General features: G+C 45.6%; 1 protein-coding gene across 2 annotated transcripts in view; it reads right to left on the reverse strand.

Annotated features, from left to right (window-relative positions):
* Positions 1 to 267: 267 nt before the first annotated feature.
* axdnd1 (axonemal dynein light chain domain containing 1) overlaps positions 268 to 19,159 on the reverse strand; it is a 67,775-nt gene continuing 48,883 nt past the window's right edge. For both annotated transcript variants that reach the window (XM_034180111.1, XM_034180112.1), the window contains exons 21-25: positions 15,397 to 15,471; positions 14,490 to 14,591; positions 1,919 to 2,010; positions 1,348 to 1,481; positions 268 to 741 (exon numbers count right to left, since the gene is read on the reverse strand). In XM_034180111.1, the coding sequence (XP_034036002.1) occupies positions 644 to 741; positions 1,348 to 1,481; positions 1,919 to 2,010; positions 14,490 to 14,591; positions 15,397 to 15,471 (501 nt within the window). In that variant the 3' untranslated portion in view covers positions 268 to 643. The remainder of the gene's footprint in view (positions 742 to 1,347; positions 1,482 to 1,918; positions 2,011 to 14,489; positions 14,592 to 15,396; positions 15,472 to 19,159) is intronic.

Below are 19,159 nucleotides of genomic sequence, written 5' to 3' on the forward strand. Positions count from 1 at the left end.
TCATTTAAGAAATGTGAACATTATTGTCTTAGTCTGTTGTAGATATTGTAACAGAGTAGGTTAGTTATGATAGGTAAAAGTAGGTTTAGATTTGTATTTATTGTACATTTGTTGTTTTTAAATATTAATGGGCCCCGCTCATAAGCTATGGATTGCTTTAAGGGTGTACCAATTACAAGATGTATTTATTAATCTGTATGAAACTGTATGGAATGTTTTAATGTCTTCTTTGAATTTTGTAATAAACCAATGAAATGAAATGGAGCCACCCAAACTGTTCAACTTGAATCCTGATCTAAATCTCAATTAATGTCACAAACCCTACTAAACTGTCACACAGGAGGAAAATAAAAAGTCACTTTTACATGAAGTCAGAAATATATGAGCCTCAACAACACCACAGCATACTGTTACTGTATGTAAATAACAATCGTGATAGATGCTCTTCACTGTTCAATGTTTCACCTGTTTAGTCCTGTTTCTGTTTGAGAGAGTAAAGTCTTTTTGATGCTGATATTGTGATATCACTGTAATGCAGCACAGTTGAGAAGTTGCTTTGATAACTCACACATAAAACACAGCAGTTCTATAAGCAGTCGACTGGACAGCTGCATACATGCAGAAGTCTTGACCTGATCAGACTTCAGATCTGTGTTTTTTGATCTGTTTTGTTGTTGCTTGTTGGTTCAGTTTCTGGAGTTGGTGCTGCTTGAGGGGAAGGAGGTGGTGTTTCCTCACTCTCTGCAACACAGACACAGAACAAGGCGATCAGAGAAAGCAGACTTTACCCAATTCACACAACTAGTGGATACGGCAATTATGAGATATTCCGTGAAAATTTTCTTATCTGTTGTTCAAATTTTCTTCTTTTTTTATTTAACTTTGGTCACCACGGTCATATGGTAGAGCAAGACAACATATCAATGTGATACTGGTATGTGACTTGTAAATAAATTTAATCATCCACACTGTTCCACAAATGAACCAAATATGATCAGTGGCCTTCCTCAAGTGGTAAATACATACTTGTATATTATTAGTTTTTCAAGAAACATATTTGGAAAAAAAAATAGGTAAAATATATATTTTTTATTTTAGAAAAATAATCATTTTTTTATTAATTAATTTATTGTGTCTTTTTTGTGTTTTCTCATTCAGCTACTGGTCCAGTAATACATATCTGCGATTTTCGTTGGCTAGTTAAACTCCATTGCCTTATCAAATGAGGAATCACACACAGACACACACAGAGCCATAAAAAACAGAGGGGGAGAGAAGTAAAAATGTGTAGAACTATAAAGTTTCTGTTGTGCTTGAGGATCTTTAGCTTTCAAGAATCATGCTCACTGTCTGTCGGCTCCAGACTTGACCTGCTCTGCAGTTGTCTCTCCAGCTCTTGAATCTTCTGCAGGGCTGTCTGCAGGGCTTCTTCGTTTTTCAGAGCTCGCTGTTCAGCTCTCTGGAGCTGCACCTCTGAATCACTGATGAACACAGGAACAGACATCTGGCTGAGTTGTCTGTCGCTGCATGTCACTGATCTGAATGTTACATCTGTGAGCACACTCTGAAAATGATAAATCCTGCTATGCCATAGTAGCATACGTACATGTACTAAATAACAGTGGGTGTAAATAATTTGTGATGAAATGACTGAATTAAACTGGTCAACTTATCTCAATGTAAATGACAAATACGTGTGTTTTATTTTTATTTTGTTAAAGGTATTAAAAAAAAAAAACACACACATCCAATGTTCTTCCCTTAAAGACACCAGAATGGAATTTTCCATTCAGACAGATTGATTCCTATGTTCCACAAAAGTCTTGGTTGGGGGGGGGGGGTAGAAATATATTTGACATCTATTGGTAATGTTATTCTATAATGTTCTGTTCAGACGTACAGCAAAAAGAAAACTTACTGGAGTTGCTGCTGCAGTAATTTTACTGTTTCCAAACCACACAATGCTTTCCTTGCTTCATCTGTCGCTGGATATGTGACTGGCTCACGAGTCTAACAGACAAACAGACAGCTCAATTCTTTACATAGAAACAGTGCAGCCAAGCTTAGCCATTCCTCTTAATTAATTAATGTATATTGTCTTATAAGTCATGTGTCAAACTGACAACATGTTTGCAAGTTGGAACATGTTATCACTTGTAGACACTCTTCTGTGGCCTCATGTACAAAGACGTGCATGGATTTCCTCCTGAAACATGGCGTACGCTAAAACCTAGAAACTGTCATATGCACCAAAAAATTCAGATGTATCAAAGCGTGCGTATGCATGGATTCAAGCATGTTCCTTTTGTACATCCCAATCAACGTTGAATTGAGCGCACGACATGCAGACATACCAACTCCTCCCTGTCCACGCCCTTAATTAAATATGCAAATGTATTTCAATTGGCCCTGGGATGTGGGGATTCCCCTCTCTGTCCGGAATGTTAAAGAAAATGAGGTGCGCCGTGGCTAACAGTGTGTGACATCACAACTTTACGCATGCATGTATTAACAAATACTGAACACAGGGAGAAAACCGGGGGCTTGTTAAGAAGGTCTAGTTTCGTTTGAAGGCATGTATGAGTGCTGTTTATCCCCAGATCCCAAAGTAGCATTGTCTGGGTTATCTCGCTCTCTTCTGTGACTCAGCTCCTCTGAATGACACACCATTGAATATGGTATGATCATAGCAAAAAAGATTATATTAACTTTATGGAAAACTGATACGGTACCCCAGTTCAAAATGTGGTTGTTTGAAATTTCAACATCTTGCATATGGAAAAGATACAGTATTCCCTTCAGGATAAAGCAGACAAATTTATCAAGATCTGGCAACCTTTTCTGGACTATTTAGGAAGACATAGAACTGTTCCATAGCAGTTATTCAAGATGCCACCTAAAAAAAAAAGAGAAATATATATATATATATATATATATATATATATATATATATATATATATATAAAAATAACGCTCTGCACATATATTCTTCCCTCTGCGGACGCCGCCACTGCCTGTGAGCGGATTCACAGCACAGTCACGCGGCTGCAGACGCAACACCCACGCGCGCTATAGATAGAATACTGGACCTCTTTCACGCCAATGTGGAGGACGCTTACACCTCCACCCCCCTCCCCCCGCTGGGACGCTCTGATCACAATCTCGTCTATCTGCTCCCCCAATACACACCCAGGGTGAGAAGAGAGCCAGTGCAGAAAAGGTCAGTGAGGAGGACATAAAGACTGTGGTGTTCACCTCAACAACAAACTGGACTGGACTCACAACACCGACGCCCTGTAAAAAAAAGGCCAGAGTCACCTCCACCTCCTGAGGAGACTGAGATTCTTTGGCAGGTCTCTGCTTAAGTCCTTCTATGACTCTGTTGTAGCCTAAGGTCTCCTCTATGCTGTTGTCTGTTGGGCCCTGGGCAGCACAGAGCAGGAGCGAAAGAGACTGAACAAGCTGGTCAGGAAGTCCAACTCTGTCCTGGGCTGTTCTCTGGAGTCTCTGGAGGAGGTGGCTGAGAGGAGGGTGTAAACCAAGCTCAAATCCATCATGAACAACTCCTCTCACCCTCTGCACCGGACTGTAGTGGAGCTGACCAGCTCGTTCAATGACACACTGAGGCACCCTCAGTGCAAGAAGGAACGATACCGCAGGTCGTTCCTTCCTGCTGCTGCCAGGCTTCACAATAACACTGTGAAATAACCACATGCAATAATATGTCCACAAATCACGTGCAATAACAACTCGTTTACAAATCCCTGCACTAATGTCACCTTACCACATCTAAACTCGCTGTTTGATGAACATTATCCTCTACTTCCACCCACCTTGTGTGTTTTTTTAAGAGCTGACGTAACATGTGAATTTCTCCTCTGTGAGATCAATAAAGTTTATCTTTATATGTTTATATTTCCCTGTTTTCAAAGAAAAAAAAATGTGTAGCAGTGTAACAATGTGTCATTCCTTTTTTTGTGTTTCCTGTTATCTTATTTCTGTCTTTTTGTTTATTTGTCTTTTGTATACTTGACAGGAATGTTTGGGGATTCTTTACTGTTTGGTTGTTGTTACTGTTTGTTTACTTTGCATATAAATTTGAAAAACTTTAATAAATACATTTGACCAAAAAAAAAGAAGGTCTAGTTTTACCTACATGAAACAAAATAATTTATTTATTTATTTATTTATTTGACAGGGACAATGCAAACAAGCATAGTACAAAAAACATTTGCAGCTGATGTAATGCACAAAGAGTTTATAGCTAATGCTAAATCACAACTCCTGTCCCTGGTTGGGCCTTTATACAATCTACAAAATTAACAGCTTCCTTCTCTATTTCTTTCACTCATTCGTCCACCCTCACACATCTAAAACTTTCTTACATTTTCAAAACATTCAAAAACCATTGTTGTGTGGGCCGCTGAAGAGGAGGTACTGCTGGCCCACCACCACCAGAGGGCGCCCTGCCTGGAGTGCGGGCTCCAGGCACCAGAGGGCGCTGCCGCCGACGAGGGCTGCCAGGGTGACAGCTGTCACCCATTACTGGACACAGCTGACTGCACTCAGGACGGAGGTATATCAGCAGGACAGCGTCTCCACCTCAGTGCCGAGATATCGCCTTGAGATTAAGGTAATCTTCTCTGCAAGCTCATATTGAAGACTCTGATAAACCTTGGTAAACCTTTTCAGGACAGCTGACTACAGAAAGCTACTTGCTTGGATAAGTACTCACCTTTCCTGCTTCATTGTAACAAGAGGTGGAGGCGGCTTCTCCCCTCTCCGTCTACTGGGTGCTGTCGCATCCATACCTGTGTGTTTGTGCTCTTTCCCGCCAGCAGTACCGGATCCGACGAGCGGAGGCAGTGGCCACCTGGGAATTCGGGACTTGGCGGTTCCAGTACTTCTGGGGTTCGGTGGCAGAGGAAATCTGGGTGGTTCCGGTTCGACTAGGACGGACGCCTCCTACCTTCGAGCCTGCCCACACGACACCAGCAGATTTCGGCTTCAAACTCCAAATTATTAATTGTTGTATTGGTTGTGCTCTTTTCACAACAGTAAAACTTGTTATTCACCTTTCTCCATTGTCCGTTCATTGCGCCCCCTGTTGTGGGTCCGTGTACCTACACTTTCACAACAGGATATCTCGGCCAGCGTCATGGATCCCGAGGGGCGTCAACCGGCTGTTGAACGGCCAATGGAAGAACAGGGCGCAGCGGCGGCTTCGGGAGGGGTAGTCGGTGAGTTGCAGCGGATCCTCACCGCTTTCACCACTCGGATCGATTTCATGACCGAGCAGCACGTTCTCCTAAACCGCAGGGTGGAGGCTCTCGCCGCACAAGTGGAAGCGCGCCCTCCGGGCGCCGCTGCGGCTCTCCCTCCCGAGGACCCTGCGTGTGAGAGTGACGTTCCACTGGTCGTTCAACGGTCCCTTCCTCCGTCCCCAGAAGCTTACATAAGCCCTCCAGAACCGTACGGAGGCTGTGTGGAGACGTGCGCGGATTTTTTGATGCAATGTTCGCTCGTCTTCGCACAGCGTCCCGTGATGTACGCGACTGACGCTAGCAAAGTAGCTTATGTCATAAACCTGCTTCGCGGGGAGGCACGCGCTTGGGCTACAGCGCTCTGGGAGCAGAACTCACGGCTCCTTCATTCATACGATGGGTTTGTACGGGAGCTCAGAACGGTGTTCGATCATCCCAACAGAGGCGAGTCCGCTTCAACCGCACTACTGTCCATACGACAGGGGCGTCGGAGCGCAGCTGCCTATGCAGTCGCCTTCCGCATCGCGGCGGCGAGATCCGGCTGGAATAGCACTGCCCTCCGCGCTGCCTTTGTAAACGGACTGTCTCTGGTCCTAAAAGAGCACCTGGTGGCTAAGGACGAACCGCGGGATTTAGATGGGCTCATCGATCTAGTTATACGACTCGACAACCGGGTAGAAGAACGCCGTCGGGAACGAGGCGAAGGGCGTGGCCAGGCACGCGTCGTCCCTCTCCCTTCCGGGTCCGATCGAGCTCCGCCCTCCCCACGCTCCTCTGTTCCTGCGCTCCGTGGGGTCACAGCTCCCCCTACTGACGAAGCTAGGGACACGAGTAGGGCAACATTTAGGGCACCAGATGCACAAAGGAGATGGACCCACGGAGCGTGTCTTGTTTGTGGTTCAATAGAGCACCATGTGAGAGACTGCCCCGAGCGGTCAAACGCCAAACGCCCGCCCTTAGAGACTGGGCCAGGGGTGGGCCAAAACATTCACGTGGGACATACCCACATTGCTACACGACTCCCAGTCACGATCCTGTTTGAGGATTCAACCCTGAAGGCCCCAGCACTGGTGGACACGGGCTCTGAGGGGAATCTGCTAGACAGTAGATGGGCCAGGGAGATAGGGCTCCCTCTGGTGGCTCTTACCTCGCCTGTGCAGGTTCGAGCACTAGATGGCTCCCTACTCCCACCAATCACACACAAGACACCTCCAGTAACTCTGGTGGTGTCAGGCAACCACCGGGAGGTGATCGAGTTCTTCGTGACTCAGGCCACCTCCCGTGTGGTTTTAGGATTTCCATGGATGCTTAAGCACAATCCCCGGATTGATTGGCCGTCCGGGGTGGTGGTTCAGTGGAGCGAAACCTGCCATCGGGAGTGTCTCGGTTCCTCGGTTCCGCCCGGCTCCCAAGCTAAGGAGGAGGTCCGAGTCCCGCCCAATCTGAAGGCGGTGCCAGCGGAGTACCATGACCTTGCGGACGTGTTCAGCAAGGATCTGGCTCTCACGCTTCCTCCCCACCGCCCGTACGATTGTGCCATTGATTTGGTTCCAGGCAGTGAGTTCCCGTCCAGTAGGCTGTACAACCTCTCACGGCCGGAACGCGAATCAATGGAGACCTACATCCGGGACTCATTAGCCGCCGGGTTGATCCGGAATTCCACCTCACCGATGGGCGCTGGTTTCTTTTTTGTGGGTAAAAAAGATGGCGGACTTCGTCCATGCATTGATTACAGGGGGTTGAATGAGATCACGGTTCGCAACCGATACCCGTTGCCCTTGTTGGATTCAGTGTTCACCCCCTTGCATGGAGCCAGAATCTTCACCAAGCTGGATCTTAGGAACGCGTACCATTTGGTTCGGATTCGGAAGGGAGACGAATGGAAGACGGCATTTAACACCCCCTTAGGTCATTTTGAGTACCTGGTCATGCCGTTCGGTCTCACTAATGCTCCCGCGACCTTCCAAGCGTTGGTAAACGATGTCTTGCGGGACTTCCTGCACCGGTTCGTCTTCGTATATCTAGACGATATACTCATCTTTTCTCCGGATCCTGAGACCCATGTCAAGCATGTACGTCAGGTCCTACAGCGGTTGTTGGAGAACCGTCTGTTTGTGAAGGGCGAGAAGTGTGAGTTCCACCGCACTTCTTTGTCCTTCCTGGGGTTTATCATCTCCTCTAACTCCGTCGCCCCGGACCCGGCCAAGGTTGCGGCGGTGAGAGACTGGCCCCAACCCACAAGCCGTAGGAAGCTGCAACAGTTCCTCGGCTTTGCTAATTTCTACAGGAGGTTCATCAAGGGCTACAGTCAGGTAGTTAGCCCCCTGACAGCCCTGACCTCTCCAAAAGTTCCCTTCACCTGGTCGGACCGGTGCGAGGCCGCGTTCAAGGAGTTGAAACGGCGCTTCTCGTCTGCACCAGTTCTGGTGCAGCCCGATCCTAGCCGCCAGTTAGTGGTTGAAGTGGATGCCTCGGACTCAGGGATAGGAGCGGTGCTCTCCCAGAGCGGGAAGACCGATAAGGTCCTTCACCCGTGTGCCTATTTTTCCCGCAGGTTGACCCCCGCTGAACGGAACTATGACGTCGGCAATCGGGAACTCCTTGCTGTGAAAGAGGCCCTCGAAGAGTGGAGACATCTGTTGGAGGGAACAGCCGTGCCATTCACGGTTTTCACTGACCATCGGAACCTGGAGTACATCAGGACCGCTAAGCGTCTGAACCCCAGGCAAGCCCGCTGGTCACTGTTCTTTGGCCGTTTTGACTTCCGGATTACCTACCGCCCCGGGACCAAGAACCAGAGATCGGATGCATTGTCCCGGGTGCACGAAGATGAGGTCAAAACGGAACCGTCGGATCCCCCGGATCCCATCATCCCGGAGTCCGCTATCGTGGCCGCCCTCACCTGGGACGTGGAGAAGACCGTCCGGGAGGCCCTGACCCGTGTCCCGGACCCCGGAAACGGACCAAAGAACAAACTATACGTCCCACCAGAGGCCAGGGCCGCAGTCCTAGACTTCTGTCACGGTTCTAAGCTCTCCTGTCACCCGGGGGTGCGAAGGACCGTGACAGTCGTCCGGCAACGCTTCTGGTGGGCATCCCTGGAGGCCGATGTCCGGGATTACGTCCAGGCCTGTACCACCTGCGCCAGGGGCAAGGCCAACCACCAGAAGACCTCAGGGCAGCTACAGCCACTGCCCGTGCCTCATCGCCCCTGGTCCCACATCGGCCTGGACTTCGTCACGGGTCTCCCGCCGTCCCAGGGAAACACCGTCGTCTTCACGATAGTGGACCGTTTCTCCAAGGCGGCCCACTTCGTGGCCCTCCCGAAGCTTCCAACGGCCCAGGAGACAGCGGACCTCCTGGTCCACCACGTCGTCCGTCTGCATGGTATACCATCAGACATCGTCTCCGATCGCGGTCCCCAGTTCACCTCACACGTCTGGAGGAGCTTCTGCCGGGAACTGGGGGCCACGGTCAGCCTCTCGTCTGGGTATCATCCCCAGACCAACGGGCAAGCAGAGCGGGCGAACCAGGACTTGGAGCAGACACTACGCTGTGTGACAGCCGCGCACCCGACGGCCTGGAGTACCCACCTGGCCTGGATCGAGTACGCTCACAACAGCCAAGTGTCATCAGCCACCGGCCTCTCCCCGTTTGAGGTGTGCTTGGGGTATCAGCCCCCCTTGTTTCCGGTGGTCGAGGGAGAGGTCGGTGTGCCCTCGGTCCAGGCCCACCTACGGAGGTGCCGTCGGGTGTGGCGTGCCGCCCGCTCTGCCTTGTTGAAGGCCCGGACGAGAGCGAAGACACATGCAGACCGGCGGCGGGCCCCGGCTCCCACGTATCGTCCTGGGCAGGAGGTATGGTTGTCCACCAAGGACATTCCCCTTCAAGTGGACTCCCCCAAGCTCCAAGACCGATACATCGGCCCCTTCAAGGTCCTCAAAATCATCAATCCCGCCGCAGTGAGGCTTCAGTTGCCGGCCTCGCTGCGGATTCACCCGGTATTCCACGTCTCCCGGATAAAGCCCCATCACACCTCACCCCTCTGCACCCCGGGTCCGGCACCACCTCCTGCCCGGATCATCGACGGGGAACCGGCTTGGACCGTGCGTCGGCTCCTCGATGTCCGTCGAATGGGTCGGGGTCTTCAGTACCTGGTGGACTGGGAGGGGTACGGCCCCGAAGAACGCTCCTGGGTGAAGAGGAGCTTCATCCTGGACCCGGCCCTCCTGGCCGACTTCTACCGTCGCCATCCGGACAAGCCCGGTCGTGCGCCAGGAGGCGCCCGTTGAGGGGGGGGTCCTGTTGTGTGGGCCGCTGAAGAGGAGGTACTGCTGGCCCACCACCACCAGAGGGCGCCCTGCCTGGAGTGCGGGCTCCAGGCACCAGAGGGCGCTGCCGCCGACGAGGGCTGCCAGGGTGACAGCTGTCACCCATTACTGGACACAGCTGACTGCACTCAGGACGGAGGTATATCAGCAGGACAGCGTCTCCACCTCAGTGCCGAGATATCGCCTTGAGATTAAGGTAACCTTCTCTGCAAGCTCATATTGAAGACTCTGATAAACCTTGGTAAACCTTTTCAGGACAGCTGACTACAGAAAGCTACTTGCTTGGATAAGTACTCACCTTTCCTGCTTCATTGTAACAAGAGGTGGAGGCGGCTTCTCCCCTCTCCGTCTACTGGGTGCTGTCGCATCCATACCTGTGTGTTTGTGCTCTTTCCCGCCAGCAGTACCGGATCCGACGAGCGGAGGCAGTGGCCACCTGGGAATTCGGGACTTGGCGGTTCCAGTACTTCTGGGGTTCGGTGGCAGAGGAAATCTGGGTGGTTCCGGTTCGACTAGGACGGACGCCTCCTACCTTCGAGCCTGCCCACACGACACCAGCAGATTTCGGCTTCAAACTCCAAATTATTAATTGTTGTATTGGTTGTGCTCTTTTCACAACAGTAAAACTTGTTATTCACCTTTCTCCATTGTCCGTTCATTGCGCCCCCTGTTGTGGGTCCGTGTACCTACACTTTCACAACAACCATATTTGAATGCGCATATGCCCAAATGTGCCCGTGCACTTTTCATTCTGAACAATTACATTAATAAACTACTGTCAGGATCTGCTCCGGCCCGGGGTTCATGTCTGGGTTTCCCCCTATTTTGGTCTCGGCTTCCACTGAGGATTATACAGTTTTACTTTTCATATTATTATATGTTGTCATGTAAGTCGTGCTTTGGTTCTGTTTGTTTCTTTACTTTGTGTAATGCTTTTGTTACCGGTTTTATTCTGTGTATCATTTATTTATGGTTTAGTCATTCATTGCATTACCTAGTCCCTGGTTTTGATTTGTTCATCATTTATTTCCTATTCTGTCAGTAGTTTGTTTTGTCATGTTTAAGGTATTCACTTTCCTGTGTCACGTCCTCTCTTTTTTTAGTTATTATCACTGGTTTTCCACTCCTCGACTCGCCACCTTAGTTTTAATTTCGCCCCCTCTGTTTTGTTCATGTTTATTATGGTTAGTCAAGCACGTCACATTTTGCACCGTTGGTTTTTCTGTCATTTAATTATCTTGCCCCAGTTCACTTTGCTTTTGCCTTACTGCACTCTCTTGCACTTACCTTTGTCTTTCCTGGTCACGCCCCCTTCCAGCACTCTCTGCACACCTGTTCCTCATTTCACACTCTGATTCTTCCACTAGTATTTAAACCCTCACAGTCTCACAGTCCCTCGCCAGATTGTTGCATTTCGCACTTTCCAGCCTCACGCCATTGTCCAGTTGTGCCTTGTTGTATTTCTGACCTTGCTAGTGTTACCGACCTCCGCCTCGTCTTATCCCTGAACTCTGTTTTTTGACTGTGCCTCTGCCTCAGCCCTGTGAACTCCTTAACGCCATGCATTTGGAACTTTGCTTGTTTTTTGGACTCTGCCTCAGCTTGCAACCTGCCTGTACCTCCACCACGTTGATTGATTCCCCGTGTACCGAACCTGTTGCCTGCCTATCAGATAAAGCCATTTGTCTTAATCTACACCTGTGTCTGTGAGTCTGCATATGCCTCCTACAACCTTCAGGGCCAAGCCACCACAAGCCATGACAACTACTCACCAAGCAGCCACCCAATGTGCACCGTGCCAGATGGTGGCACGAAATGTGGAGTGACATGGGAGGGGGTTATGGTTAGGGGAAGGGAGACAGTTACATTATGGCTATGATTAGTATTAGGAGAAGGGAATATGGTTAGAAATAGTAAAATAAAAAAATTGCATCACACAAATGTCACTCGTTTCGCGACGGGAGCAGGGAAAAAAAAAAAGCGTGAGACTGGGCTGCCCCAACCACGCTGTTGGTCAGGATAAATGTGTTGAACTAGGCCAGCTAGCCATGATGTAGATGTATTTGTGCATCGCATGATTTGAACATAGATGGAATGAAAATATTTTCCATTAACAAAAACAAATTCATCATGTGATGGCGCCTTTATAGCAATACAGTAGTGTTCAGAATAATAGTAGTGCTATGTGACTAAAAAGATTAATCCAGGTTTTGAGTATATTTCTTATGGTTAAATGGATAACAAGGTACCAGTAGATTCAGTAGATTCTCACAAATCCAACAAGACCAAGCGTTCATGATATGCACACTCTTAAGGCTATGAAATTGGGCTATTAGTAAAAAAAAAGTAGAAAAGGGGGTGTTCACAATAATAGTTGCATCTGCTGTTGATGCTACAAACTCAAAACTATTATGTTCAAACTGCTTTTTTAGCAATCCTGTGAATCACTACACTAGTATTTAGTTGTATAACCACAGTTTTTCATGATTTCTTCACATCTGCGAGGCATTAATTTTGTTGGTTTGGAACCAAGATTTTGCTTGGTTACTAGTGTGCTTGGGGTCACTGTCTTGTTGAAACACCCATTTCAAGGGCATGTCCTCTTCTGCATAAGGCAACATGACCTCTTCAAGTATTCTGACATATCCAACTGATCCATGATACCTGGTATGCGATATATAGGCCCAACACCATAGTAGGATATGCCCATATCATGATGCTTGCACCACCATGCTTCACTGTCTTCACTGTGAACTGTGGCTTGAATTCAGAGTTTGGGGGTTGTCTCACAAACTCCCTTGGCCCTTGGACCCAAAAAGAACAATTTTACTCTCATCAGTCCACAAAATATTCCTCCATTTCTCTTTAGGCCAGTTGATGTGTTCTTTGGCAAATTGTAACCTCTTCTGCACGTCTTTTATTTAACAGAGGGACTTTGCGGGGGATTCTTGCAAATAAATTAGCTTCACACAGGCGTCTTCTAACTGTCACAGCACTTACAGGTAACTCCAGACTGTCTTTGATCATCCTGGAGCTGATCAATGGGTGAGCCTTTGCCATTCTGGTTATTCTTCTATTCATTTTGATGGTTGTTTTCCGTTTTCTTCCACGCGTCTCTGGTTTTTTTTTTGTCCATTTTAAAGCATTGGAGATCATTGTAGATGAACAGCCTATAATTTTTTGCACCGGCATATAAGTTTTCCCCTCTCCAATCAACTTTTTAATCAAACTACGCTGTTCTTCTGAACAATGTCTTGAACATCCCATTTTCCTTCCTTTCAAAGAGAAAAGCATGTTCAACAGGTGCTGGCATCATCCATAAATAGGGGACACCTGATTCACACCTGTTTGTTCCACAAAACTGACGAACTCACTGACTGAATGCCACACTACTATTATTGTGAACACCCCCTTTTCTACTTTTTTTTTACTAATAGCCCAATTTCATAGCCTTAAGAGTGTGCATATTGTGAATGCTTGGTCTTGTTGGATTTGTGAGAATCTACTGAATCTACTGGTACCTTGTTTCCCATGTAACAATAAGAAATATACTCAAAACCTGGAATAATCTTTTTAGTCACATAGCAGTACTATTATTCTGAACACTACTGTATGTGTGCAGTTAATAGCTCTGATTACATTATGGAAACCAACCGGCTCTTGCTGCAAATTGTGCTTTAATATTGGAATGTGATGTACCTGGATGACATTCGGATGATTGCATTGCATACAGCTGGCACAGTTCAGTTTAAGGTTGACTGGCAAACTCCTGACTGATTGCCCAGCTCCCACTAAAATGCCCCTGTTGTCAGGAAGTGCAGCATGGTCAGCACCTGTATGGCCACATACAACCTCCTGGCTCCTCGTATTGCGCTCTGGGGCTGACCGCAGTTCTGCACACAACTCATTGGTAACATTGGTCTTGGTAATCCAAATCACCTTATGAGCCAATTATCATCATTTGCAAGTAAATCCTTGCGTTCCCTGAATAAACGCTTACATCAGATTGCACCATTTGCAAGGTCCAACAATGCTAACACAGTCATTGTTAGTCTTTTACACTCACTTTGCACATGCTTTTATATCCACCCAAATAACTGCAAATACGTGGGGGTGTTAATTGTTCATAAGTGTGTCTCTGATGTGCATATCACTCTGATGACATGTTTTCACACTATTAACAGTGTTCCAGCATCACCTCTATGTGTTGGCAGTGGAACAATAGCTGTAGAAATGTGCATACGCCAGCCATCAACCTGGAGCAGCGCACCCCACATTTACACAGTCATTTCACTTTTGATACATCTGAATGTTAGAGTGGAGAAGGACGTACACTATAGTTTTATGCTTATGCAGCCTTTGTGCCTGATGCCCAGGTGATTACTGTGTCCTTGCAGACACAGGAAGTTACTACATGATCAATGAAGCTGATTACAGTCAAATCATATCTTGTGTGGAATCTTCAGTTTCTGAAAATAAAAGTTATGACATGCAAATGGAAAAATCTACCTAATGATTTCAAAACTGCTACAATTATCAGATAATCTGATTAGTGAAGTGAAATTAAAAATACTAAAATATACAAACCTGCCAATTATTTTGTAATCTCTATTATATGGAGAATATACTAAAAAACTAAAAAAATAATAAATAATAAATATGGAGAATAAACTAAAAAAAATAATAAATAATGTAAATATATATGTTTACCTATCTTTATTAGAACATGAAGTGAAATATACTTTGATATCTAAAAATATGGAGAGTTAACATTCCTTCATTCAGGTTTTTTACCAGTTCTATCCTGCTGGGCAGCAGTGTTGGGGAGTGGAGGTTCTAGAGGTGTAACATAAACAAATAAATAAAAACCAAAGTCAGTGTGTGACTTTCAAACCCTGTTCAGAAGAACTTTGGTTTCTTCCAGATTCTTGTGTGTGATATTTCCATCATAGCCAATCAGCTTCAGCATCAGACTCTCACAAACCATTGACGCCCCCTGCAGGACAAACACAGCAATTTATTTTCCATAAAAAATCAAATCAACCAATAAAACCAAATTAATGCTGACACACGTTTTTCCTCCAAGATCCAGTGAGTACCATTTTATAATATGTTAAATGTGTAGTTTCCAAGCCAGATGAGGTTCAGTCTGGCTGGTAGGCTGAATTTAAAGAATCGCACCTGAAAATATTGTATTTGACATACATATTAAACACACTGAATTCCCCGAAGACTGCACTGTCAACAACAACATTTTAAGGATTTATTCTTACATTTTTCAATGTAGTCATTTCACATGAAGTTCTAATACCTTCACATCATGACTTACAGCTGTCTCTTTTATAGTTTTGGCTAAACTGGGGACTTATTTATTTGATGTACTTTTTGTAACTATGTATCTTGTTGTGTCTGACTGCATTTATTTAAATGTTTCACAGAAACTGTATTAACACCTGTAAAATCATTTGATCTGCTTCCTGGTGTCCAGCAATGTTCTGTGAGAAGATAAATGTAACTTGGAACTTTAAACATGGAATTTGGCAGGTTTCTCAAATTGTACCAGTCTCAAATTTTTGAGAGGTTTATGGTCCATGAGGTAGATGAAGGAGAAATTAGTGCTTCATGTTTTCATTGATGTGCATAAAGTCCTTAGTGATATGACAAAATATCTGGACTATTGTCAACCGCATGAGTTAAAATAAGTGTGCATTCCCGTCATGGTGAAATGCAAAAGGTTTCCCCAGGTTTTGAGAAGTCGTATGAGTTTCACATGGGCTTCCAGGCTGTAAAGTGTGACTAACATCTGTGAGTTCTGCCTCAGGCTCATCTTTGATTTCGTTGTCCACTCCAGGCTCTGCTGAAACCTTCTCATTCACCTGGAATCATGAACAAATGTCAATCATCAACAGTGACTTGTGTTCCTGACAACAAGAACAACAACGACAGCAACAAAAACATTTTGATGCATCTCTGTGACTACACTGATAGTTTCACAGTTGGAAGATTAATTCTCAAAGGTTTCACCAGCTGCTTTTAGTGAGAGTGGCAAAACAAAAGTAATAGAGATCAATAAAAAAAAAACTGAAACTGTCACAAATGTGAAAATCAAAGACTTCCACATTTGTGACAATTCTCTAATACAGAGGGTACAATCTTGAAAGAAATCCTTTTTGTTGTTAAAAAATGACCAAATAAAAAACTGTTTACAATATATTAAGACACATCTTTTTGTTCTTTCGGCTGCTCCCATTAGGGGTCACCACAGCAGATCAATCCATCTCACCCTGTCCTCTGTATAATAACAATAATAATAGATTAAGCTTGTATAGTGCTTCTTATCTGCTGAGACAAATCTCAAAAGCGCTTCACAGGCAAAAGACTATGATTAAAGCTAAGTAAATAAAATAATAAAAATGATAAAATCATTAAAATAAAATAATAAAATACATTAAAAATAATATTATAATAAAGATAATAACAGGTGGACCACTATAAAGGCTTACTGAATGGCCTGTGAGTAGAAGAGGGTCTTAAGGCCAGTTTTACACCTCAGTGGAAGTGGCGGATTTTAGGTTATCTAGGAGGGAGTTCCAGAGGCAAGGAACAAATGAGCAGAAAGCTCTGTCTCCCATTATCTGGAGACGTGTGGGGAAGATGTGAAGCAGAGGAACGTGGTTTGAGCAGAGGGAGTGTGTAGGTGTCTGGATAGAGATGAGGTCACAGAGATAGCTGTGGGTTTGGCCATTCATGGATTTGTAATTCAGGAAGACTTTGAATTTGATCATGTAGTGGACTGGGAGCTAGTGGAATCGGACAAATGTGGGTGTTATGTGGGCTGACTTTTTTGAGCCGGTGAGGACTCTTGCTGTACTGTTCTGGATTAGATGAAGATTATTGATTTGCCTGGGAGACCGGAGAAGAGTACATTTCCATAGTCTATTCGTGAGATTAGTACATGGACCAGTTTTTTGGTGTCCTCAGATTTTCCTCTGTCACACCAACCACCTGCATGTCCTTCCTCAGCACATTCATAAACCTCCTCTTGCGCCTCCCTCTTCTCCTCCTGCCTGGTGGCTCCATCCTCAGCATCCTTCTCCCTATAAACCCTGGGTCCCTCCTCTGCACATGTCCAAACCATCTCAATCTCATCTCTCTGACTTCGTCTCCCAACCATTCCACCTGAGCTGTCCCTCTGGCATGTTCATTCCTAATCCTGTCCATCCTCGTCACTTCCAAAGAGAATCGCAACATCTTCAGCTCTGCCACCTCCAGCTCTGCCTCCTGTATGGGGCCATTATTGTAACAAAAGTATTGTGTATTTTGATTTGTGTGTGTGTAACCACATCGACAAATGTGCAAAAAAATGTGTATTTCGATCCGTGCATGTGTAACCAGATCCACAAATGTATGTTTGTGTGTGTTTATCCGTATGTCTGTAAAAATCGGGCCACTAGTTTGGATGTGTTCTTACATGTGACTTTTGCTACACTCCTGCTGTGGAAGATCCACACATTCATGCAGAGATTTGTACCCGTTTTAAGCCTGGTTGGGCCCTAGCCCGACAACCAGCCTAGCTATGAATTGGGTCAGATACTGACCTCCATTTTGGAGTGAGATTTCCCACTTCTAAATGACCAATAGGAGAGCAGCGCTCGCACCACATCAACGTGAGGCTGACGCATGGGCTGACATCAGTGTCTTGGCCGCCAACCAATCACAGGCTTGGAGAGAGAGGCTAGTATCTAGCCCAATTGAGGGCCGGTTGTTGGGCTAGTTGGGCCCTCGAAGAACATCCACTGATTCAGTTTGAGGGTGTAGATGGATTATCAAATCAAATCAATTTTATTTATATAGCGCCAAATCACAACAAACAGTCGCCCCAAGGCGCTTTATATTGTAAGGCAAAAGCCATACAATAATTACAGAAAAACCCCAACGGTCAAAACGACCCCCTATGAGCAAGCACTTGGCGACAGTGGGAAGGAAAACTCCCTTTTAACAGGAAGAAACCTCCAGCAGAACCAGGCTCAGGGAGGGGCAGTCTTCTGCTGGGACTGGTTGGGGCTGAGGGGAGAGAATCAGGAAAAAGACATGCTGTGGAAGAGAGCAGAGATCAATCACCATTGATTAAAAGCAGAGTGGTGCATATGGAGCAAAAAGAGGTGAATAAAAAGAAACACTGGGTGCATCATGGGAAACCCCCCAGCAGTCTAAGTCTATAGCAGCATAACTAAGGGATGGTTCAGGGTCACCTGATCCAGCCCTAACTATAAGCTTTTTCAAAAAGGAAAGTTTTAAGCTTAATCTTAAAAGTAGAGAGGGTGTCTGTCTTCCTAATCAGAATTGGGAGCTGGTTCCACAGGAGAGGAGCCTGAAAGCTGAAGGCTCTGCCTCCCATTCTACTCTTACAAACCCTAGGACGTACAAGTAAGCCTGCAGTCTGAGAGCGAAGCGCGCTATTGGGGTGATATGGTACTATGAGGTCCCTAAGATAAGATGGGACCTGATTATTCAAAACCTTATAAGTAAGAAGAAGAATTTTAAATTCTATTCTGGAATTAACAGGGAGCCAATGAAGAGAAGCCAATATGGGTGAAATATGCTCTCTCCTTCTAGTCCCTGTCAGTACTCTAGCTGCAGCATTTTGAATTAACTGAAGGCTTTTCAGGGAACTTTTAGGACAACCTGATAATAATGAATTACAATAGTCCAGCCTAGAAGAAATAAATGCATGAATTAGCTTTTCAGCATCACTCTGAGACAAGACCTTTCTAATTTTAGAGATATTGCACAAATGCAAAAAAGCAGTCTTACATATTTGCTTAATATGCGCATTGAAGGACATATCCTGATCAAAAATGAGTCCAAGATTTCTCACAGTATTACTAGAGGTCAGGGTAATGCCATCCAGAGTAAGGATCTGGTTAGACACCATGTTTCTAAGATTTGTGGGGCCAAGTACAATAACTTCAGTTTTATCTGAATTTAAAAGCAGGAAATTAGAGGTCATCCATGTCTTTATGTCTGAAAGACATTCCTGCAGTTTAACTAATTGGTGTGTGTCCTCTGGCTTCATGTATAGATAAAGCTGGGTATCATCTGCGTAACAATGAAAAGTTAATCAATGCTTTCTAATAATACTGCCTAAGGGAAGCATGTATAAAGTGAATAAAATTGGTCCTAGCACAGAACCTTGTGGAACTCCATAATTAACCTCAGTCCGTGAAGAAGACTCCCCATTTACATGAACAAATTGTAATCTATTAGATAAATATGATTCAAACCACTGCAGCGCAGTGCCTTTAATACCTATGGCATGCTCTAATCTCTGTAATAAAATTTTATGGTCAACAGTATCAAAAGCTGCACTGAGGTCTAACAGGACGAGCACAGAGATGAGTCCACTGTCTGAGGCCATAAGAAGATCATTTGTAACCTTCACTAATGCTGTTTCTGTACTATGATGAATTCTGAAACCTGACTGAAACTCTTCAAATAGACCATTCCTCTGCAGATGATCAGTTAGCTGTTTTACAACTACCCTTTCAAGAATTTTTGAGAGAA

Source organism: Thalassophryne amazonica, chromosome 10, assembly GCF_902500255.1.
Source record: "Thalassophryne amazonica chromosome 10, fThaAma1.1, whole genome shotgun sequence".
Classification (NCBI taxonomy): Eukaryota; Metazoa; Chordata; class Actinopteri; order Batrachoidiformes; family Batrachoididae; genus Thalassophryne; species Thalassophryne amazonica.